This window comes from Canis aureus, chromosome 30, assembly GCF_053574225.1.
Source record: "Canis aureus isolate CA01 chromosome 30, VMU_Caureus_v.1.0, whole genome shotgun sequence".
NCBI classification, from domain to species: domain Eukaryota; kingdom Metazoa; phylum Chordata; class Mammalia; order Carnivora; family Canidae; genus Canis; species Canis aureus.
In genome coordinates this window covers 31,396,814-31,421,488 of record NC_135640.1, presented here as the reverse complement: position 1 = coordinate 31,421,488, position 24,675 = coordinate 31,396,814, and the positions used below count along the sequence as shown (strand labels likewise).

The window sequence follows — 24,675 nt, the reverse complement described above, 5'->3', positions numbered from 1 at the left end:
GGGATTAATCTTCTAAACCACATTGTTGTTAAACAAAAGAGGGGTGAAATAGATTAGGGAAAGCATGTGTCATTGTTTTTGGCTGAGCAAGTTCTGAACCTCCGTCTTATGTTTGGGATAAAAATCTGGATTTATTTCCCCAGATTATAAATCCTGGTGGAAAGCAGACTCTACTTCCACAACTGAAACTGAAAAACAGATCTGCGACTCCACAATTGCTTTTGCAGCTGGGATGTGAGCAAGTGACCCAGGCTTGACCAACGTAATAACTCTCTTTACCCAAAGCCACCCTTAGTGAACAGGAGCAAGTGACCCAAAGAAGCAGGGCCAAAATAGAATCATAATGGTCTGCCTTGCAGAGATCTTTCACCATGGCTAATTGACCATAGAATCTCTAGGACCAAAATCATGAGGAGCTCACTCAGGTCTGATAAAGAGAGGCATAATCTATGCACTGCAGTAGATTCTCCTACTTGGCTCGAATGAGTTCACAGACGCAGAACCTCTTGGATGAAGTAAAGACCAGAAACTCTTGCTGAAAAATACTACAATAAGATCGCAAAGATATATTGTAAATCTTCATCCTGATCTTCCTCCAAAACAGATACCATCATTTCAGGACAAATGTGTGCTATGGAAAAGGAAATACCTAGATCTTTGGAGGATTAATGGAAACTGGGTTTATGGCTAATGCTAATTCCCAAGGGCCCAGAATGCCACCGTTGTCCACCAGTCAGTAGAGCAATTCTGTAGGGAATAAGGCAGTAAACTGAATTTTGACTTAAGTTTGTCTTCAATAGGATTAAGGAGCCCCCAAATCTGTGTTTATGTCCTCAGTTCATGAAAGTGTAAGTAGAAGAGATACACAGAACAAACAGCAAAACCCCACATTGGCTGTCTACTGGGTGGTGGAAGGCCTATTATGATAGGAATGGCCGCATGTAAACTCATGGAGCTCTCCTTATAAAAAACAGCACATCACAACTGATACCACATCCCGCGTAGAATTTCAAACATTAAAAGACCTGAAAGATCCAGAGGTGATGACTGCTATCATATTCCCATTTGACTCTCTAGTTTGGCCAGTGAAGAAAACCAGATGGATCTTGGAAAATGACAATGGATTATCATAAACTTAATCAGTTACATCTGCTGTTCCAGCTGGCTTCAGTTGATAAACACAAACGTACAAAGACCCTGGCACATGGTATGCATCTATGGATTTGCCGAAGGCATGTTTGCTTTCTCTGTCCCATCACAAAGAACACCAAAAGCAAGTTTTTGTTTATTTGTTTGTTTCACCCAGCAAAGACAACAGTATACCTTTATTGTCTTACCTGAGTACTGATACCTCTCTGGTGCGGTGCCATGGTTTGGTCTGTGGGCACTCGGCCATTTCACAGGACGTCAAGCTGATAGAATCCAAGGAGCTGAAGTAGCAGAAACACATGATGCCTGGGGAAGATAATTCACATCAAAGAGTGGAAAATAAGTCTTACAAAGCAACAGTAGATTTGGGGCAGAAACGGGGGAAGGTTTCCAATAACCCAGAGCATGCGGGGCTCTCTGTCTCCAAATAAATGGTAAGATGACATGCCTTGCATGTCTTATCACTAGGAATCAGGTCCAATGTGTGTGGGTTTATACAGGATTATAGACCTGCACAAACTATTTAGGTGCACCATCTGATCCCATGAGGGACTCAACTGACTCTCGGCTTTAAGAACAAGAAGGTCCAGAGCTGGTCCAGGCTGCAGTGCAAGCAACTCTGCTGCTTAACACCTGTCATTCAGCTGATCCAATAAGTCTGAGTGTCGGGGCAGCCCCGGTGGCTCAGCGGTTTAGCTCCGCCTTAGGCCCAGGGCCTGATCCTGGAGACCCGGGATCGAGTCCCACGTCAGGCTCCCTGTATGGATCCTGCTTCTCCCTTCTGCCTGTGTCTCTGTCTCTGTCTCTCGCTTTCTGTGTGTCTCTCATGAATAAATAAATAAATAATCTTTATATATAAAATAAAAAAGTCCTGAGCGTCTCTGCTCCACTGGAATGCAGCAGAGCCTGCAGCAGGTTCTGCTGATAGAAGAACCTAAAGAGAAGACCCTGTGGTTCCAGGGAAAGTCAAGACCCCTCAGCAAATAACAAATCTCTAGAGAACCAGTTGGGCAGCCTGACATAGTCTGGGAGCTTGACTGACTCTAAGTTGCCCGAGTTTGAATCTCTTCTCTGCTACTCACTAGCTCTGAGGCTGTGGACCACAGCTTATCTTTCCTGTATCTCAACTCCCCATCTGTAAAACTGGCTTAATACTAGAGATTTGATGGGAGGATTAAACATGGTAACACATGAAAAGTGCTTGGCATGATGTCTGACATATACGAGTGCTCAATAAATATTAGTTATTGTACCCAGTATGTTAACAAGCATGAATCATGCCACCGACAAAACCTTAGTTCTGTGTTTTTCCCCTCGCTCTTCAAGCCTTCTTCAGCAGAGGTAGTCTTTTCATGAGCTTGGATGAAACTCTAGCAGGTCCCATAGCTTATCTACTCATTTCTGGGCAATAAATGAGCCACATCAAGTAATAAGCAATTTTAATTTAGTCATTAGAATTTCAGAACACTGAACTTGACAGTGTCAAAAGTTCCTTCCCTGACTTTTTGGCTGGGAGCTTGCAGTGGGGAAGAGTGGGTGGCCCTCTGCCCCATCTCACCCCCTGCTCACGTTCTCCTCAAACAGGGTGAAACATGCATGGAGAAAAGGGAGAGAGAAGGGTCTAGATCAGCTCTACCTTGGCTGGTGGCTTCTTGCTGAGTCTGTCGACTGGCAAGATGGTTAGTATTGGCATTTTCTCAAGGATGCTTTGGTGGGCTCTTCAGAGGTTCTTTTCTGGATCCTTTTCTCCCCCAGTTCTTTTGGCCAAAAAGACAAACCAATTGTGTGTAGTCTCTTGCAATTCTTTTCTTCAATCCCTGGTCAACACAGGCTCTTCCTATGCAGGTCTCCAGGTGGACTATCCAATGAAACCCAAAGGGAACCATATCACTGCTCTCTGTCTCCCACTCAATTCTGAATGCACTTCAGGAAACAGTCACTCCCCCTACTTATCCTAGATCCCAATGTCCCAGTACCTGCCACCAAAGTAGCTATTCAGCCCATTGCTCACCCTCTGGATCTCCTAGGAGTCAGACCCCAGTCCACAGACTGCCTTAGCTGCCTCAGATATGGTTTAGGCACCGTCCTCAATCTCTCACCACAGTGAACACATTTCAAAACCCTCCTAATGACACCTGAAGTCTTCCTCATGAGTCCTGAGGTCAGAATAGAGGTCAGAAAACTTCTTTCTCAAGATAGCCAGGGTATACTTCAGGCTTTATGGACTATCTTTCTCTGTCATAACTACTTGGCTTTGCTTTGCAGCTTAAAGCAGCCATAGATGACACACAAACTAATGAGCATGGCTGTGTTTCAATAAAACTTTATTTATGAAAACAGGCAGTGACTAGATTCGGTCTGTAGGCCAAACGTTGGCTGACCCCTAAATTAGAGGTAGCATTCCGCTACCCCTTCATTTCACTTCCCAGATAGGGGAGGGATGGGAGCCTGAGACAGGCAACCACTTTCTCATGACCAGTCTCCTTGCACCAATTTCTCTCTCTCTCTCTCTCTCATTCTCTCTCTCTTTCTCTCTCTGTTCCAGCCAATTTATTTTCCAAAAGTGGGGGAGGGTATTTTAAGAGTTGTGAAATACTTCCTCAAACCTTTCCCTTGAAAATCTTCATAGATGGATTCTACTCACACTTTTGTAACTGATAACAAATTGGCACCTGAATTGAAAAATGAGATGAGAAGAGTTTCAAATGTGTTGAACCTGAGGTAGCCATGGACCTGCACTGAGGCATCCAGTAGAGAACTGGAATCTATGCCTGCAAAGTTACAAGAATGACCTGGGCATAGTTCCTTTCTGGAAAAAGGCATAGCCATCCTCCTCCATTTCTATCATATGCTGCCGTGCTCTCTTAAACAGAGAATGCAGTGCATACCCTCAATTTCTTTGTTAACCAGGATCTGACATTACAGCAGCCTTGCTGGGACTTGCTGTAAAACACGTGCCACCAAGGATTATGGAGGTTCCAAGAACTAGTTTCCTTTAAACTCAATGGCCCCGGCAGCTGTGCCTTTGTACATTCTCGTGGCTGCTGTCTACAGATTTTTCTGTCTCCTCTGTCACTGTCAGCCTGTCAGCAGCCACTTCTTGTTGCTGCCAGTCTGCCTATCTCCAGCAGGCTCTTTCCCTATTCTGCTACTTTTAATGTACTTATACTTAAAAATCAAAGACTCAAGGGGTTAGAATTGTTAGATAATTATTCTAGGAGTGAGTGCTGAGTGTCCAGTGGGTGGCACGTGTGATCTTAATTTATGGACAATGAGATATCCATTTTTGCTGTTTACATACTTGTTTTCATGTATTTGTTTGTTTAGATGGAACACATGTTATGGCTGCTTACAAAATTGTTGGTTTATTCATTCATCATTCATTTATTTATTTTTTGCTTTAATTCAGTTACTCAGCCATGTTGCTGATATGTTGCCCCAAAAAGGACCTTTGTTTTGGAGGGGGCTGGGATCCCTTTTTTAATCTTCTAATTGGTATAGTATTCATATATGTACAGAATTTTATATAAATGCATACATGTGATCTATTTTTAAAGCACTTTTTTTCCCCCAGTTTTGCTGCTTTCACCTGGATTAAAACATCTTTTCCCCACTTTGATGTATCATTTGCCAACAACTGGGTATCTATCCTTTCATATTTTCTGCATGCTTATACAATCATAAACACACCCTCACACACATAGGATGTCTTTGTTTGTATGGCAGTCAATCTTGCCCACTCAACAGCCAAACTTCTGCTCCCTTCCTCCTCCTCTGTCCTTGCTAACAGAATTTTTTTGTTCACATGTAGGCAAATATCTCTTGGTCTAAAGGAAAAGCACCCATATTTTAGCTGACAAATCCTGGTCTAGTTTTAAACAGACAAGTCCATCCTTCTTTTCATTTGTTTAGGGATGAGCATGTGGCTCAGTTCTGGTCAGTAAGAAGTAAGAAGAACTCTGGAATAGCTTCCTTTCTTTACATAAAGAAGTGTAGTGTGATTGCTGGATTTCACAAGGGGCCCACTTGAGATTCATGGTCATGAATATTAATTGAGAACCAGATATCTCAGGATCCCTGGGTGGCTCAGTGGTTGAGTGTCTGCCTTCAGCTCAGGGCATGATCCTGGAGTCCTGGGATCAAGTCTCACATTGGGCTCCCTGCATAGAGCCTGCTTCTCCCTCTGCCTGTGTCTCTGCTTCTCTCTCTCTCTCTATCTCTCTCTATCATGAATAAATAAATAAAATCTTTTAAAAAAAGAGAGAGAGAACCAGATATCTCCATTAAAATATCAATAGATTTTGTTTTTTTCTCCAAAATTGACAATTATAAGCTATAAAGTATATAGGGAAAGGCAAAGGAACTAGAACAGCCAACATAATCTTGAACAACAAAATTGGAGGACCTACACTTAGGGATTTCAAAACTCTAACTATAAAGTACTAGGAATCAAATAATCAAGTGTGGTATTAGTGATCAAAGGAACAGAATAATGATTTCAGAAATACAATCCTACATATGCAGCCATTTAATTTTGACAAAGGTGCCAATGCAACCCAATGGGGGAAAGAAAGCTTTATGGTATACTGGAACAGAACTTATTTTAAAAAATGAAACTTGAACTCTATCTCATATATATACAAAAATTAATTTAAAATGGACCATAGGAAAAATAAATGGACCATAGACCCAATATGAGCACTAAAACTCCCAATAAAGCTTCCAAAAGAAAAAATAAATAAATAAATAAATAAATAAATAAAAATAAAAATAAAGCTTCCAAAAGGAAACATGAAGAATATCTTCATTATTCCAAGGCGAGCAAATATTTCTTAGACAGAATACAAAGAACTATAAAAGAAAAAATTAACAAATTTTACTCCATAATAATTAAAAACTTATGAAAACTTCTAATCATGAGGTAGTAACAAGATCCAGAATTGCCCTTCCACCATAAAACAAACAACCAAAAAAACCAGAAAACTGGAAAATATGCAAGAAACTAAACAACACTAATACTAATGTATTGTGGGTTTATAAAACATGCATAGAAGTAAAACAACAATAAGTGCAGGATTGGAGAAGACACAGACAGGTTAAAAGTAAAGGAATGGAAAACATATGTCATGCAAATACAAATCATAAGACCAGAGTGGTTATATCAATATCAGATGAAACAAATTTCAAGGTAAGAACTATTACCAGACAAAAAAGGAAATCTTCTTAATAAAAACAAGGTCAATTCATCAAGGAAAAATAATAATCCTAAATTTGTACACACCTAATAACAAAGATCCATCATACATAAAGCACATACTGACAGAATTGGAAAGAGAAATACAAGGGGCACCTGGGTGACTCGACTGGTTGAACGACCAACTCTTGATTTTGGCTCAGGTCATGATCTCAGGGTTGTGAGATCAAGCTCTATGTCCGGCTCTGCCCTGGGAGTGGTGCCTGTTTAAGATTCTCTCTTTAAAAAAAAAAAAAAAAAAAAGATTCTCTCTTTTCCTCTACCCTTTCCCCTAACCCACTCACTCATGCATGCACTTGCTCTCTCTCAAAAATAAATAAATAAATAAATAAATAAATAAATAAATAAATAAATAAATAAACAGATAAATAAATAAAATACATTTTAAAAAGAGAAATAGACGAATCCATAATTACAGCAAAAGGGATCAAATTTCCTCTCTAGGTAACTGAAAATGAGTAGACAGAAAATGAAGAGATAAATACTTAAACAATACTATCAACCATGCTGACCTAACTGACATTAATAGAACATTCTCTCCAACAATGGCAGAATAAACATTAATTTCAAGTGCATGTGGAACAATCATCCACATAGATGATAGGCTGAGGCATAAAACAAGTCTCAACAAAGTCAAAAGGACTGAAATCATACAAAGTCTGATCTCTGACCACAATGGAATTAAATTATAAATCAATAACAGAAAGGTATTTCTTAAATTCCCAAATATTTGCAATTTAAGCAATACATTTCTAAATAAATGTGGGATAAAAGAAGAAACCATAAGGAAAGTTACAAGATATCTTGAAGTAAATGGAAATGAAAGCACAACATATCAAAATTTTGAGAGGGAAATTTAAAGTTTTAAATGCTTATATTACAAAAGAAAAAAAGTGCCTCAAATCAATGATCCAGGCCTCCACTTTAAGAATCTAGAAAAGGAAGAGCAAATTAAATACAAAACAAGAGGAGGAAGAAAATAATAAAGATAATAGTGAAAATTAATAAACTAGAAAGCACATAAATAATGGGATTAGTCAATAAAATCAAAAGCTGCTTCTTTGAAAAGATCAACAAAATAAACAAACTTCTAACTACACTGAATTAGAAAATTTTAAAAAGAACATACAAATTACCAACATCAGGAACGAAATAGGAGACATCACTACAGACATTAAAAGGGCAATAAGAGACTATTATAAAGAACCGTATGGCAGTAAGTTGTTAAACTTTATTTTTTTATTTTTATTTTTTTTTAGTTGTCAAACTTTAAATAGACAAATTTCTCAAGATACCATTATCAAAATTGACCCAAGAAATAGAACATCTAAAGAGCCTTGTATCAGTGTTAAAAATTGAAATATGAATATGAAGCCTTCTCATAAAGAAAGCATTAGACCCAGGTGGCTTCTCAATTCTAACAAAATCTTAATGAAGAAATAATACCAATTCAACACAAATTGTTTCAGAAAATAGAGAAGGAAGGAAACTGCTCTCAACTCACTTGGTAAAGACAGGCTGCTCAGACACCAGAACCAGTACAAGATAGGAAACTACAGTCCAATATCACTCATCAACAGAGAAGGAAATATTCTTGACAGAATCTCTACAAATTGAATTCAGCAAAACAGGGCAGCCCTCGTGGCTCAGTGGTTTAGCACCACCTTCAGCCCAGGGTGTGATCCTGGGGACCCAGGATTGAGTCCCACATCGGGCTCCCTGCATGCTTCTCCCTCTTCCTGTTCTCTACCTCTCTCTGTGTGTGTCTCTCATGAATAAATACATAAAATCTTAAAAAAAAAAAAAAAAGAATTCAGCAAAACATATAAAGGGTAATACTCCACATCAGTGGGGTTTATTCAAGGAAATATTTAGGAAAAAATAAATAAACTGTCTATATTTTCACAAGACATGATCATGAATAAATGAGCAATATGCATATGAAAAAAAATGCTTAATGTCAGGGCCAGGTGTCAGACTCTGGGGAGTAGTTCTAGGAGAAAAGAACTTCTGTTTTTGTTTCCTATAGTATCTAAACACCTAGCACAAGTGCCCATCCTTGGAAGTTGTCATATTTATTTTGTGAATGAATGAATGATTGAATGAATGGGCAAATATTAGATTGAGGTGATTCAGTCCTGGAAGGTGACGTTTCATTTCAGCCGAGACTTGATTTTAATAACTTTCAATTTTGGAAAAAGTATATTAGATCCCAATCTTAAGTCAAAAAGGAAATTGCCAAAAGAAATTGTCTTCCTTTATCACTTACTTGTGATGGTTAATTTTAAGCGTCAACTTGACTGGGCCATAGAATGTCCATGTTAACTGTGACTTCTGGGTGTGCCTGTGAAGGTGTTTCTTGATGAGGTTAGCATTTGAATTGATGGAATCAGTAAAGTAGAGCGCCCTCTCCAGTACTGGTAGGCATCAGGTGATCTGTTGATGGTCTGAATAGAACAGAAGGTGCAAGAAGGAAGAATTCGCTCCTTTTTTTTTTCCTCCCTTAGTGCTGGAGCTGTGACATCTCATCTCATTTTTTCCTACCCTTGGACTAGAATTACACCACTGGCTTCCCTGGTTTTCAGGCCTTCGGTCTGGGGCTGACTGCTTGCTTTCTTGATTCTCCAGCTAGCAGATGGCAGATTCTATATACACATGCACACACGTTATGGGTATATATATATATATATATATATATATATATATAGAGAGAGAGAGAGAGAGAGAGAGAGAGAGAGAAGAGAGAAAATATATATTAGAATATGAGAATTATGTTATAAATTATATAATTACACTATTATATGTAATATATGATATAGCTGTATGTTATTAAATGTTATATATTATATTTAACCTTTAAAAATTATATTAAGATATATTAGAATGTATTTATATTCTGTATGTGTGTGTTTAGTCCAACACTTCTTTTTCTCTGGAGAACCCTAAGACATTACTCATACACTCCTATGCTTACTATCATAGCCGAGATCTTCAATCTAAAACATTCTAGGTTAGCTGCACACTTATCTGTATTTCCTTTTTTAAGGAGCTTACTCCTTCTCATAACAAAAGTAATACATGTTTTCTGCAGGGAGTCTAAAAAATGCTGAAGAATTAAGAAGGAAAGGAAAATTCCCTAAAATATCATTGTCCCAACCACCACTGAGTTCTTCCTCCTTCCGGTTCCTGTTTTTCTCACAATGTTCCACTAATTTGGCACCAACAGTCTACAGGCATGGAGATAGAGGTTGACATAAAAAGGAATCATATGGGTACCCTGGGGACAGAGGGGGACAACCATGTGGAATTTTACAGTGAGCAGTTGGAAACGCAGTCGTAAACCAGGAGAGAGCTCCAGTTACTATGTGGGGGGTAAGAGGGATCGCATAGGTGTCAGGTGAAATCTCAGGAAGGGGAGGAGGCTAGGCAGAGGAGACAAGCAGACCAAGGAGAAAGAAGAGTCTCTTCCAAGATAATTAGTTTAGAATTAGTTTAGAATAATTATACTTGTTCCAGAAAGTGTATGCAATAAAGCATTAGAGAGAACTTGATTTCTCTTGGATTCTTATCTGTTAAGTGTTTTCCTGGGCTCTTTAGGAGTGAGATGCTTTCTGTAGTCTCTACAGCTGTGGACTGTAGCCAGCATTCCTTTCAACAGAACAAGTTGACATGTGAAGGACATAGAATTAACCAGAAGATTACTTCCTGAATCTCATCTTTTCTTTCCTCTGAATATTGATTTCACCTACTCTTTAAAAACACAAGTATGTTTGGAAAGGCTTTTCAGAACTATTTTCACACCCACATTAAGAACACATGAATCTGCTTAAATCTGTGTTCTCTGAGAGAAGGCAAGTTTGCAAGTAGATAAAATGTCTTGCTGAGTTTTATCAGTTGCATGTATTTATCATCCTCTGGCCATCTTCTTAATAGGCTGCATCCCTACTGCTTCAAGGTCTGCTCACAAAGGACAGCCCTCCTGACTTTTTGTCATTTGCCAAAAACTTCCTCTTGGAAGATCTGACTTGTCTGCCTGGACAGATAAAGACCGAAGTCTAGCCATAGCTGTATGAATGGCTGCTGCATGTCCCCAAGCAGACAGAGGAGCTGCCATCTTCCCAACAAAAAAAGTGGGAGAATACCACCAAGGCACCCATGATCTAGCTGATAACACATGTTCCCCAAACAACGTGTTTAAAAGACTTCCCGAACTTGAGCGACACAAAAACCCAACAACCCATCTAGGAAAACTTCCCAGGGACGCCTGGGTGGCTCAGTGGTTGAGCATCAGACTCTCCACAGGGAGCCTGCTTCTCCCTCTGCCTATATCTCTGCCTCTCTCTGTGTTTCTCATGAATAAATAAATAAAATCTTAAAGAAAAAAAAATAGAAAAGAACTTCCTAAATCTAAATTATCCACCTTGAACACAAGAATCATAGAAGCCAAATCTTCTTCCTTATGCATTCCAATCTCAGTAGGACAATACATAGAAAACGTTCTCCTTCAGGCCCTCAATCCAAAACCATTATAGGCCCCAATCACCACCATGCATTGGATCCCAAAACAACACACTTAAAATGGTGCCTCTCTTTCTCATGGCCACAGCTCAAGATTTCAGCCTCTGATAGCCAAATCTACTTCACTGACTGACAAGACCAAAAAAAAAGACTGCTAGCATGATTTGGGGAAAAGGGATCCCTTTAGGCTTTGTAGGCCCATTTTTAAGTTCTGCCACTGTTCCCAGAAAGAGGTAGAGGCAGAGTGGGGGGTGCATAGCATGTCCAAGTAATGCAGATTTTTTCCCCCCAGATAACCGCAAAGCAAGGTAAAAAGTGCTATCGCCAGGTCATGGAAGCATATGGAGGGAACAGTTGAGCCCCGCTGGGAGGAGTGGGAAAGCTTTTCAGTGCAGTGCCTGGTATACAGTAAGTGCTCAATAGCAGATTAATGGTTGAAAGGAGGTGATGTCTGAACATCAACTGGGTGCTCAGTGGGCCTGCATATGTGCAGGAACAAGGAGGGATTTTACATGACAGCAAAGGCCAAGCTGTTGACACAGAGGTGTCCAGAGAATGACAACACGTGGTTGTACCCTGGCAGTAGGCTAGAAATATGGTGTGGGGACCTTGGATCTATTAAGCACATCATTTTCTAATGCAACGTGTGACAACTCTTATGGAAGCAACATGTGACAACTCTTCCATAAGAGTGGGTTTTAAAAAATGGTAATAGGAGCTGAACTGAGAGATTAAAAAAAAAAAAAGACAGTAATATGAAGTAGATGATGGGTGGGCCTGAAACGAATATTTGGGATCTATTTTGCTACTGCAGCAAATAATCAAGAATATGTGTCTCTCACCTTAAAAGACACAGGCATACCCTCCCTTCATCCTGTCGATTTCTCTTGGTGTCTTCACCACCTGCCTTCACAGCCAAGTGTCCGTGAACTATATCTCCTGCTGCCTTCCTCTCTTGGGTGCACATCAGTTTGGCTTCTGTCCTCCCCCCACTCCTACCAACGTTCTCCGAGGGATCCTAGATGCTAACGGGTACTCTCCAGTCCGTATCTTGCTGCTTTCTGCCTTCAGTGCCAGACAGGTCTCCTGGACTCTCTCAGCCTCTTCTTCCACCTTCTTACCTTCTCCACACCTATGCTCCCTGCCTGCTTTCCCTACTTCAGCTCCTCCCACACTAGCTGTGCATTAATGACTCCTAGGTTTCTACTTCCTCTCAGCCAGCTCTCCTGGCTGCACAGGTGTTTACCCAACTGCCTCCTAGACGTCTTCACTTATTTGCCCCAGGGGCACCTCCAACTCCACGGGCCCCAGAAGGAAATCATCTGGCTCTGGGCCTGTTAGTTAACGGAACTGGGCTACACTTCCTCAACTATAAAACAGGGCATCCCTGATAGCCACCTCATACAGAAGCCTGTTCCGGAGATTAAATGAAACAACACAGAATTGTATATTGCACAGACTCTGGCACATGATAAAAGGTCTACAAGTGTTTACCATTATTCTTTCTCTCCATCTCATCCCTTCCTGCTCATAAGAGTTCCAAATTGACTTACGAATCCAGCACCCACAACTCTCATCAACCCAGAACCTTGAGCATTCTCTTTGACACCTCAACCCCACCCTACCCCAAGGCGTTCAGTCCACTTCTTAAACATTGACCTCGTCTTTCCTTCTCCACTTCATTGCCTCAAATTCACAGCATCCCCTGGGGCTTAGAGCCATTTTTCTCCCTGCCCTCTCTATTGCTGCTCTACACCTTTGTTTTCAAAGAGCACATTGCAGGACACCACCCTCCTCTTAAAACCCTTCAAAGCTCCCCACCGCCTCAGGGACAAAATCCAAACTCCTTGGAAGGGCACAGAGGCTCTTGGGACCTGGGCTGAGTCACTTCCTCTCAGTTCACCCCACTCCCTAAGCTCCAGCTGATCCTCCTCGAGGGAAGGAGATGCCAAACTACTCATCAGGCTCAGTCAGCCTAACGGTGTCTCCTCGGGCCGCTGCTGCTTCTTCCAGATGTAGCTTGAGTGCCACGTCTCCTGAGAAGGCTTTTGGACTTCCAGTCGGATGATTATCCTTCTTCTTCGTCCCCTTGGGTCTCTGCCCTAACTGACCATCCTTTAGTTTGTAACTGCTCATTTGTCTGTCCTCCCCGCTACACTGAGTTGTCTGCTGCCAGAAACATTGCCTTTCATTTCCGCATCCCCAGAACCCAGCACAGCGCCCAGCAGCCAGTTGGTAGCCGAGGTAAGTGAATCAGGGCAAACGTGTCTCCACCAAAAAGGGAACGTTTGTTTGGGGGAATCCACTCCTTTCCGCGGCACACGGCGGCAAGGTGAGGGGGGGGGGTTCCGGTGGGCCTGCGTGGGTATCCACTGCCTGCACGTCGTTCTCGGTGCCTCACTCTCGCACAGAGCAGACACAGGGCTGCACGGGCAGAGAGGCTGCACACACAGACACAGGGCTGCACGGGCGGAGGGGCTGCGCGCACAGAGCAGACACAGGGCTGCACCGGCGGAGAGGCTGCGCGCACAGACACAGGGCTGCACGGGCGGAGAGGCTGCGCGCACAGACACAGGGCTGCAAGGGCGGAGAGGCTGCGCACACAGAGCAGACACAGGGCTGCACGGGCGGCGAGGCTGCGCACACAGAGCAGACACAGGGCTGCACGGGCGGCGAGGCTGCGCACACAGAGCAGACACAGGGCTGCACACGTGGAGAGGCTGCGTGCACAGAGCAGACACAGGGCTGCACGGGCGGTGAGGCTGCGCGCACAGACACAGGGCTGCACAGGCGGAGAGGCTGCGCGCACAGAGCAGGCACAGGGCTGCACAGGCGGAGAGGCTGCACGCACAGAGCGGGCACAGGTCTGCACAGGTGGTGAGGCTGCACACACAGACACAGGGCTGCACAGGCGTAGAGGCTGCGTGCACAGAGCAGGCACAGGGCTGCACAGGCGGAGAGGCTGCACACACAGAGCAGGCACAGGGCTGCACAGGCAGAGAGGCTGCGCACAGAGCAGACACAGGGCTGCACAGGCGGAGAGGCTGCGCGCACAGACACAGGGCTGCACGGGCGGAGAGGCTGCGCGCACAGACACAGGGCTGCACAGGCGGTGAGGCTGCGCGCACAGAGCAGACACAGGGCTGCACCGGCGGAGAGGCTGCGCGCACAGACACAGGGCTGCACGGGCGGTGAGGCTGCGCGCACAGAGCAGACACAGGGCTGCACGGGCAGAGAGGCTGCGTGCACAGACACAGGGCTGCAAGGGAGGAGAGGCTGCGCACACAGAGCAGACACAGGGCTGCACAGGCGGCGAGGCTGCGCACACAGAGCAGACACAGGGCTGCACACGTGGAGAGGCTGCGTGCACAGAGCAGACACAGGGCTGCACGGGCGGAGAGGCTGCGCGCACAGAGCAGACACAGGGCTGCACGGGCGGTGAGGCTGCGCGCACAGACACAGGGCTGCACAGGCGGAGAGGCTGCGCGCACAGAGCAGGCACAGGGCTGCACAGGCGGAGAGGCTGCACGCACAGAGCGGGCACAGGTCTGCACAGGTGGTGAGGCTGCACACACAGACACAGGGCTGCACAAGCGGTGAGGCTGCACACACAGACACAGGGCTGCACAGGCGGAGAGGCTGCGGCACAGAGCAGGCACAGGGCTGCACAGGCGGAGAGGCTGCACGCACAGAGCAGGCACAGGGCTGCACGGGCGGAGAGGCTGCGCGCACAGAGCAGACACAGGTCTGCACAGGTGGTGAGGCTGCACACACAGACACAGGGCTGCACAGGCGTAGAGGCTGCGTGCACAGAGCAGGCACAGGGCTGCACAGGCGGAGAGGCTGCACACACAGAGCAGGCACAGGGCTGCACAGGCGGAGAGGCTGCGCACAGAGCAGACACAGGGCTGCACAGGCGGAGAGGCTGCGCGCACAGAGCAGGCACAGGTCTGCACAGGTGGTGAGGCTGCACACACAGACACAGGGCTGCACAGGCGTAGAGGCTGCGTGCACAGAGCAGGCACAGGGCTGCACAGGCGGAGAGGCTGCACACACAGAGCAGGCACAGGGCTGCACAGGCGGAGAGGCTGCGCACAGAGCAGACACAGGGCTGCACAGGCGGTGAGGCTGCACGCACAGACACAGGGCTACACAGGCGGAGAGGCTGCACACACAGACAGGGCTGCACAGGCGGAGAGGCTGCACACACAGAGCAGGCACAGGGCTGCACAGGCAGAGAGGCTGCACACACAGACACAGGGCTGCACGGGCGGTGAGGCTGCACACACAGAGCAGGCACAGGGCTGCACAGGCAGAGAGGCTGCACACACAGACACAGGGCTACACAGGCGGAGAGGCTGCACACACAGACAGGGCTGCACAGGCGGAGAGGCTGCACACACAGAGCAGGCACAGGGCTGCACAGGCAGAGAGGCTGCACACACAGACACAGGGCTGCACGGGCGGTGAGGCTGCACACACAGAGCAGGCACAGGGCTGCACAGGCGGAGAGGCTGCGCACACAGACACAGGGCTGCACAGGCGGAGAGGCTGCACACACAGAGCAGGCACAGGGCTGCACAGGCAGAGAGGCTGCACACACAGACACAGGGCTGCACGGGCGGTGAGGCTGCACACACAGAGCAGGCACAGGGCTGCACAGGCAGAGAGGCTGCACACACAGACACAGGGCTACACAGGCGGAGAGGCTGCACACACAGACAGGGCTGCACAGGCGGAGAGGCTGCACACACAGAGCAGGCACAGGGCTGCACAGGCAGAGAGGCTGCACACACAGACACAGGGCTGCACGGGCGGTGAGGCTGCACACACAGAGCAGGCACAGGGCTGCACAGGCGGAGAGGCTGCGCACACAGACACAGGGCTGCACAGGCGGAGAGGCTGCACACACAGAGCAGGCACAGGGCTGCACGGGCGGAGAGGCTGCACGCTCAGGGGGCTGAGGTTAAGTCCCGCGCCCTTTGTTCCCGACAGCGGAGAGCCAATGGGTCCGTGCCCGCACGCCCGCCCGCCGCGCCCGGGGTGCACGGCCTGCTCCGGCAGAAATGGCTCGAAAGCGCACCGGGGAACGCCGCGTCGGGCAGGGGCGCGGGTGTGCGCGGGCCCTCTCCGTGCGCGCCTCCCGACTCCGGGGTCCCGCGCTCTCCGGCGCCCTCGGCGGGGCCCAGCCTCAGCGCCAGGCGACCTCCCGGGGCCTCTGCCGCCGCCGCCGCCGTCGTCGCCGCCGGCGGGAAAGCGCCCAGCGTCCCCGCGTCACGCGCCAGCAGCCGGGCGCGCGTTGCGCGGGGCGGGGGGCGGGGCCGGGGGCGGGGGCGGGGCCAGCGCGCCCGGGGCGGGGCGGGGCGGGGCGGGAGCCGGGCACAGGAAGCGCTGGGAGGCCCGAGCCGTCCCAGGGTGCCCCGCGCGGCGTGGACTCGGGCCGCTGCCGCCATCCCGCTGGCGAGAGGGAGAGAGAGAGAGGCCCGCCCGCTCGCTCGCCGGTCGGGCCAGTGTGGGCCAGTGCGTGAGGGCGCGGGGGGCCGTGTCAGCGAGACGCAGAGCGCAGCCGCCACCGCCAAACGGACATGTTGGAGCCCAGCGCCGCCGCCGCCGCCTCCTTTTCCTCATCCTCCGAACGGGACTGAGAGGGGGCCCGCCACCCTCCGCCTCGGCCGCCCGCCCCGCCGCCTCGGCCGCAGCCGCTTCCTGCCCGGCCTCTGGCTCCGCCGCTCGCCGCCTCCCCCCCGCCCCTCAGGCCCGGCCGGTTCCCCGGCCCCGCTCCGCCGCGGCGCGAGGTCTATGTGACCGGCGGGCCCGGAGCAGCCGCCGCCGCAGCGCGAACATGGACGCCGTCAACGCCTTCAACCAGGAGGTGAGGAGTGCTCGGGGCCGGGGCTGTCGGGCCGCCGGGGCCGCCGGGGCCGCCGGGGCCCCCGTGTCTCCCGTGTCTCCCGCCGCCGGAGGTTTAAAGCTTCGGGCGGGGTGGGGACGCTTCCTGCCCGGGGTTCCGGGGCGGCGGGGCCTGCGCGGAGCGGCCTGCGGTCGGGGAGAGGTCGCGGCGGCCCCGGGCCCCGGGCGCCGACCCCGCACCCCTCCCCCACCGCCCACCCCCGGGCGGCGACCTCGGGCTGCCCCGGTCGCCCCCTTCCGGCCTCCCCCGGCCTCCCCCAGCCCGCGCCGCCGCCGCCGCCGCCGCCGCCGCCGGCGCCTCTAACTTCGCCCTCTCTCCAAGGTCCGGGCGCTCCCGCCGGCCGCCCCCCCGGCCCCGCTACTGGCTTCGCGGTGCCGGGAGCCCGCAAGGGGCTAAGAAAGAAGCGCGGGCGGGCGTGTGGGGTTGGTTGGGGGCGGGGGAGCGGGAGCATCTGCCGGTCGCCGGGCTGGCGGAGCGGCGGCCTGGGCTCTCCTGTTGCTCAGGCCGCGGCGCGGCGGCGGCTGGACTCTGATCCCGGGCCCCCGGGGGCAGTTTGGAGAGAGGGTGTCCGTCCCCCGGCTCCCGACACTCACACGCACGCTCGGGGAGCGGGGTTCCCAGGTGAAGACGGGGTGGCCCCTGACGGTTCCCAGCCGGTGACCACGGCCCTCCTAATGGGCTCCGCGGCCCCAACGCGACACCTAAAAAGTTGAATGGGAGAGGAGTGCTTGCTCCGCCTCAGTCCGGCGGAAAGCCGGCTTCGGCCTCGGGTCCCCGTCCCCCCCCCCCCCCCCCATCCTCGCGCTCCTCCCGCGGTAGTTAATCCGCGGCTCCCTTCTAGGGGGAAACATTTACATGTGAAAACCTCCCCAAACCGGGAACAAAGCTGCCTGCCGCCTTAGAGCTCGATAGTTTTATCTCCAAAGTCATTCCAGGTGCTGGGTTTGGGGCGTAGAGTCCACACATTCTCTCCCGTCAGAATTTATTTGGGGGTGGGGGAGGGGGGGGGACTTGACCATTGATTTTAAAATACAGTTACGGGATGGAAACTGTTGGCGTGTGTTGGGTTGGATTAGCTCACTTCGCCAAACACTCCAGATAAACCCAGCATTGAAAAAAGTCAGATGTATGTAGTGCTGTAGCTCTAGAGAGGTCTTGATAGGGCGTTAACAACTTGCTGCGTCTCACCCTAAGATTTTGTGATTTTACTCGTGGCAGAATTGAGGTGCGGTAGCTTTTCTTTTAGATCTGCAGTGCCGAAATAATAGGGGACCCTCCAGTAACCCTGCTGTTAGGACCTTTTATTGCCTTAGCAGAGTATCCTGGAAATAAGTTGTCTTCAACCGATGGGTACATAAAATGTCTTAAACGCAGTAGAAACGGGTGTTGGACAGTGTGATGGTTTTCAAGATAACGAAATATTTCCTGATATTTACTTGATGGCTAGGGAATTTGTGATAATGCTCCCAAGGTAGGTTTGGAAGCTGGCTTGGTGTCCTGAAGGCAAAATTCACTGGAATGTTGACTCCATGAGGGCAGGGAGTTTCTGTTCTTTGCTCCTCCCCTCACCGTAGGAGGCATACTAGTAACTTGTTGAATGCATGAGAATTTTACAAATGGTACAACAGTTTTTTAAAGATGATGAGTACGTTTCTTTCTCGAGGTAAAACATTATTGACTTTTTTAATGTCAACTCTTAATGCACAAAGAGCGGGAATTTCTAGAGTATTCTTAAGATCCGAAGTATTTAATTCTGAGTTAAGCATTGTGGAAGTTGACATTAAACAAAATACGTTCTGGAAAACTGATCAGTAGTTTTTACTTTGGAAAACCAAAATAAGGTATGATATTGACTTCTCAAAAAAGGGAAATGGTATTTTAACCTTTTTAAAATACACAAAGTGAGAATTTTCATGTCATTGTTCACCTTTCTGCTCAAATACTTTTTATTTCCATTTCCACTCTTACTTTATGAACTACAAATTACATTATGTTAGGTGTGTTGCCAGTTTTGACTTTCTTCTGAAAAAAACTTTCTTCCAGAGAAACTAGCCTAACTTTAAAACTTACCTTGTACTGTTTGATTTGTAGTGCTTCTCTGTTACTTCTCCTCATTCGTGAAATGTTATTGGTTAGTTCCCTGTAACCTCAAATCTCCCAAATCTTACCTTAATTTTACAAACTTTTGAGCCCGTGCTCAATTAGAGAGCTGTTCTGTTACTACTAAGGGTCTCTGTCTCCTAGGAGCCTGATCTAATAGAGGACACAGGAGTTAGGCAGATAATTCTAACGTGTGATAGAACAGCCTCCTTTGGGGCTCTTAAAAAGTACTGTGGGATGGCTATGGGGGTTCAGTGAAGACCTGGGGAAGATAAAGTGGAGTCAGTTTTAGGATGTAGAAGGTGTAAAAAGTAGAGATTGAAGGGTAGTAGTGCTGAAGAATGAACAGTAGTTTGATTCCAAAGGCTACTACTGGTTAAGTAATTGGGGGGCATGACAAGCTTCATGTCTGTCTAATGTGTTTACATTTTTAGGTTCTGGATAAACTGAAGATTTTAAGTAGTAGGGTGATATAGTCACAAAAATTGCTTGATTTGTATATATTGTAGAAAGCAGAGATTTGAGGAAGATTGGCATTTTGAGGACTGAGGTAGAATTAAGTAAAATCTGAACTTGGCATGTGTATAAGTGGCAGGGAGAGGAGGAGAAGCATATGGGCCAGAGGAATCCATGGACTTTGCCATCTGATAGGCTTCTAAGCACCTTTTGCCCCCACTGGGTGCTTGGAAAGCGGTGATGCTATTAACACAAGTCAAGCAGTCATCAAAAGCGTATTTAGTGGAAGGGGGAAAATGTTTGGTTTTTGAACAGGTTGAGTTTGAGACTGAGTGGAAAAGTCGTGTAAATTTTTGGCAAGCAATTGGGCATGTAGAACTCAAACTTGGAAGCAACCAGGAAATAGAGGGAGACATCTGGAAGTCACTCCCAGATGTGCCCTGGAGAAAATTCAGAGAGGGTGAGAAAATGAATTAATATTTTTAATAAGCATCTATGGCATATCCGGCATTTTATAAATATGTACCTAATATTCCTACAACTTTCCACAGACGTCCATTTATAGACAAGGAAACTGATTTTCAAAGCAGTTAAATAATAATTGGCCCAGGGGCATGCTATTAGCTAATGGTGGAGTTGGGATTTGAATGCACATCTCCCCATCTTAATTGCTGCCTAAAGATAATATTTTGTGTAATACCGGGGGAGTGGTTACAGGTTAAGACTTAAGAAAAAAGCTGCTAAAATTTGAGAGTAATGGCATCTGAAGTTTAAGGTTGAAAGATGATGAGGGAGATGAGGAAATAAAGGTCACAGATGTAGTCTTTTGTAGAAGTTTGGTTTTAAGGGATTTAAGGACAAAGTCGCTTCAAGAATGAAGGGAAAGAACAGTTAACAGTGTAGTAGACACTGGTGGTAGGCTATTTGTATATTTACATAGGATGTATATGGTCTTAGCCTTAATAAGTGATATTGAAGCCTGGTCTCCCATGGGAGTAGAAGTTTGAGCACGTTGTGAGAGGGGAAGTGTAGAGAAGCACAGTTTAAAGCAATGAGAGGGCATGCTTAGAATAAAATTGTGGATAAAAGGAAAGGTACAGATCAGCACAGGTAAAAGAGGTCAGTATCTGATGAAGGAAGATAAAAGAATGAAGTTGTTAGAGATACTCATTAAACAGGGGGCTTTTTTGGTGAGATACTTTAAGTGTTGTAAAAAGAGTGGGGAAAAAAATGATCATTTATAGCCAATATTTGCTTTACGCTGCGTTTATGTACTCCTTAATGTGAAGAGTTTGGTATTTTGTAAGTTTGTTGAAAGAATGCAGGTTATAGATTGGATTTTTTTTAAAATCCATGTATTGCATTTTTAGCTTTTAACCAATATTCTCTAATCTCAAAAGAACGTATCTCCCCACACTGTTTTGGGAAGGGGCAGCATCTATGAGTTTTAAGACTTTTAATTAGGGGCACCTGGGTGGCCCAGTCAGTTAAGCATCAGATTCATGGTTTTGGCTCAGGGTCCTGAGGTCCAGCTTCACCTTGGGCTCCAGAGTTCAGCATGAGGTCTGCTTGAGACTCTCCCTTACCCTCTGCCCCTCCCCTCACTCGTGCAGTCCACACGTGCTCTCTCTCTTTCCCTCTCTAAGATAAAATATTTTTTTAAAGAAGACTTTTAAAGTATGAATACTCTAAGTATGAATTTATGTTGGTACACTTATCCACTTGGGATAAGTGTTGAACCAACTTATCTTGAACCAACTCTTACTGTGAAGGAAGAGTTGAGTTCCATATGGAACCTACCACCCCTTTCTTTTCCCACCGGAAATTTTTGTGTATGGACTATTGTATGTTTCGCCTATTGATTACTAGGTATGATTATCGTCCAGAATTTAAATCACATGATGAAGATGCTTTGTTAAAAGGTTTTGTTTTTTTTTTTTCTTAACCTGCTAATGTTAGTCTTTAGTTGTTTTTGATCATTCCCTTCTTGGAGAGGTCTATATAGAGCAGTGGACAGAGTTGACACAAGATTTTTACTGCGTGGAAGAGATGTAGAGGCCCAGGGCAACAGTTGAGGCAAAATTGGAGGTTTTCCTTGCCTCATTTGACCATATTATGCTGTTACCACAGGAGTTTTAGATATTAAAAAGTTACCGCGTTATTCCTCTGTTCTTTCTGGACTCTCAGAAAATTGCTTATCTCCAGCAACAGTAGAGGTCTGGTTTTGTGGTGAATGTAATAACGCTGGCTCTTCAGAGCTTTCTGTTGCAGCATTTATCACTGATGTTCTTGTTGAAAATATCCTCTTCTCTAGAAGTATAGCATTTCATTTAGTATTTTGGTTCAGAAAAGATTACATGGACACATGATAAGGAACGGATTCAGAGAAAAATTGGAATAATGGAAAAGTTGGCTTATAAATCCTGTGAGAGGGGCGGCCCTGGTGGCGCAGCAGTTTAGTGCTGCCTGCAGCCCGGGGTGTGATCCTGGAGACTCGGGATCGAGTCCCACATCGGGCTTCCTGCATGGAGCTTGCTTCTCCCTCTGCCTGTGTCTCTGCCTCTCTCTCGCTCTCTCTGAATGAATAAGTAAATAAATCTTTAAAAAAAATAAAAATAAAATAAATCTTGTGAGACAGAATTCAGGACATAAAACTACCTGGCAGAAAGTTGACAAAATGGTAGTTGGTGTTGGGGCAGGGTATTTTTTGCCAGATACAAATTACAGGTTCTCTGCCTTGGAACCCAAGTGAATATAATACACTTAAAGCATTCCAAGTAACTTCTGTAGATATTTGCACACATTGAAATCTTGTTTTGAATATATTTTGGTAACATGGTAGGAAAAAAGTTGTTACATAAATGATGAACCTTTAGTATTATTCATAACATTTGTTGAGATAATATATGCCAGATCCTTTTTTTTTTTTTTTTTAAGTATACTTCAGAGCAACAGCATACTTCTTTAATTATGAGCTAAAAACAAGCTACACTATGTTATCAGGTATACAGAATGAGTAATTTACCTATTTTGGTAACATTGGTTAATATTCTGTTCCTATGGAACAGGAAAAAGTAGAGTTTGGTGGTAGTTTTGCTTGCCTTAGAACTAGGCCTTTAGGGCAGACCCAGGTGGTTCAGTGGTTTGGCGCTGCCTTCGATGCAGGGCGGTGCAGGGCGTGATCCTGGAGACCCGGATTGAGTCCCGCGTCGGGCTCCCTGCATGGAGCCTGCTTTTCCCTCTGCCTGTGTCTCTGCTTCTCTCTCTCTCTCTGTGTCTCTCATGAATAAATAAAGTCTTTTAAAAAAAAGAACTAGGTTTTTAAAAGATTTGTTGAGGGGACCCCTGGGTGGCTCAGTAGTTTAGTGCCTGCCATTGGCCCAGGGCGTGATCCTGGAGACCCGGGATCGAGTCCCGCATCAGGCTCCCTGCATGGAGCCTGCTTCTTGCTCTGCCTGTGTCTCTGTCTCCCTCTCTCTCTCTGTCTCTCATAAATAATCTTTAAAAAAATAAAAAATAAAAAAATAAAAGATTTGTTGAAAGCTTAGACTTGAAGAGACCTATGTACATTTCTGTGTTAATATTACATGTGATTATCACAATTTTTGAATTTTTTGAACTATTAATATTTCACAAACAGTATTATAATTTATTATACCCTGATCACCTTCGTCCTGGTAAATATTTGCATGGTTTATTGATGACATTTTTTTTTAAGATTTTATTTATTTGTTTATGAGAGACACAGAGGTGCAGAGACATAGGGAAAAAAGCAGGCTCCCTGGAGGGAGCCCGATATGAGACTCAATCCTAGGACCTTAGTGGATCATCCCCTGAGTTGAAGGTAGACACTCAGTCAAGGTAGACACTCAGCCGCTGGGCCTATTGATTACGTTTCATTGCTTTACATCTATAGCTCCTTACTGGTACTTGTGAAGGCATAGATAAATACAGAAGCTTTGATATTCCAATGAAGCACATTGTACTGATTAGTAGCGAATTCTGCAGGAAATCCAATGTAACTCTGGAGTGAAGTTAAGAACTAGAAGCTAAGATTTTGACGGATTCATAGGGTGGTGGGGGTGGGGGAGATAGCAGGGCTCAATTAAAAGTAGAGGGCCATCCAAGTTCCTCTGAAAGTTATCATTTGTGTTTGGATAATTGGTGATTTTGGTATAAATCCATGTGGGTCAGTAATCCTAGTTGGAAGAGACTATAGAGCAGTGGCATACCTTGCATATTTGACATCCAGAGCGCAATTTTTCTTTTTCTTTTTAATACATCCCTCTTCTACAATAAAATTAATTCCAGAAACAATCATAAGATTGGCCATGAAAGAAACTTGAACTTTATGCTATTTGCAAATATATATTACAGTGGGAAAAAAAGGAGTTAATATTTTTTAATTGCATTCATACTTTTTGGGGGGAAAAGCAAGAAAACTTATCTACATACTGCTGTCATAATGACTTACTATGATATCCTAGTTTCTTTTTAAACCCTTACTTTCTATGTATTTGTCAGTGACTGTCAAGATGATCTTTACATATTTGTGTTTAGTAGACAGTTATAGCCCAGTTGATCAATCTTCACCTATAATTGATTGAAGAACACTTTTTATTAGTTTTAATTGTGAAAAGTTGTGCATAAAGCAAAAGACCTATACTAATTAGGGAATCTTAAACATAAGTTACCTTTGGTTAGAAATTTAGGAAAAAACCACTTCACAAAAATTCTAGAAATCTAGAATGTCTTTTTTTCAGTTTTATTGTAGCAACTTTCAAATGTCTCCTCAGTCAAAAAAATTCACTGAAAATTTTCCACCAAAAAATTAAATACAGATTTCTATTAGTTAAACATTCTTTACATGTAAGTGGCCACTTATATTTTGTTGAGTGGTAATGGCATTCTCCATGATTTTTGTTTATGGTTCTTCAAGCTCTGTGTTCAAGGTTGATTCTGGCTGTTTGTAAATATTGATAGCAGAAAAAAAGATTTCAGAAAGAGGAGTTGCACTCAAGTATCATATTCTGAATATACTGTTTAAACGCGCACACACACACAGGAACTATAGGATTGGAGAAACAAACTGAGCCTGGGTGCAGACTATACTAAATCTCTTTGTAGTGACTCTCCAAATGAATAGGTACAGCGAAATCTGTGTGTTTTAGTCACTGCCCGCATAAATGGAGGATTTCCTAATGAATTTCCCCTTCGAAAAGATAGTTTAGTAAAGGATATGTAGTAAAAATGTACAGATTTGGTGCTTATATATTGTTAAAACTTA

General features: G+C 45.7%; 2 protein-coding genes across 19 annotated transcripts in view; one reads left to right on the top strand and one right to left on the bottom strand.

Moving 5' to 3' along the window:
- Positions 1-17,584, bottom strand: part of LOC144301830 (uncharacterized) — a 70,502-nt gene extending 52,918 nt beyond the window's left edge. For 3 of the 17 annotated variants that reach the window (XM_077878979.1, XM_077878980.1, XM_077878981.1), the window contains exons 1-4: positions 16,005-16,160; positions 8,673-9,048; positions 2,786-3,007; positions 1,338-1,455 (exon numbers count right to left, since the gene is read on the bottom strand). Coding sequence is in view for 9 of the 17 variants with exons in the window: in XM_077878980.1 (XP_077735106.1) it covers positions 1,338-1,370 (33 nt within the window). In the remaining 8 variants the exon portion in view is untranslated. Of the gene's footprint in view, positions 1-1,337; positions 1,456-2,785; positions 3,008-8,672; positions 9,049-11,763; positions 13,585-16,004; positions 16,169-17,425 lie in introns of those variants that run through there. The other 14 variants (XR_013368719.1, XR_013368720.1, XR_013368721.1 and 11 more) reach the window with 10 other exon arrangements.
- The window catches only part of SCAF4 (SR-related CTD associated factor 4), a 62,762-nt gene continuing 54,391 nt past the window's right edge, over positions 16,305-24,675 (top strand). For both annotated transcript variants that reach the window (XM_077878972.1, XM_077878970.1), the window contains exon 1: positions 16,305-16,793. In XM_077878972.1, the coding sequence (XP_077735098.1) occupies positions 16,764-16,793 (30 nt within the window). In that variant the 5' untranslated portion in view covers positions 16,305-16,763. The remainder of the gene's footprint in view (positions 16,794-24,675) is intronic.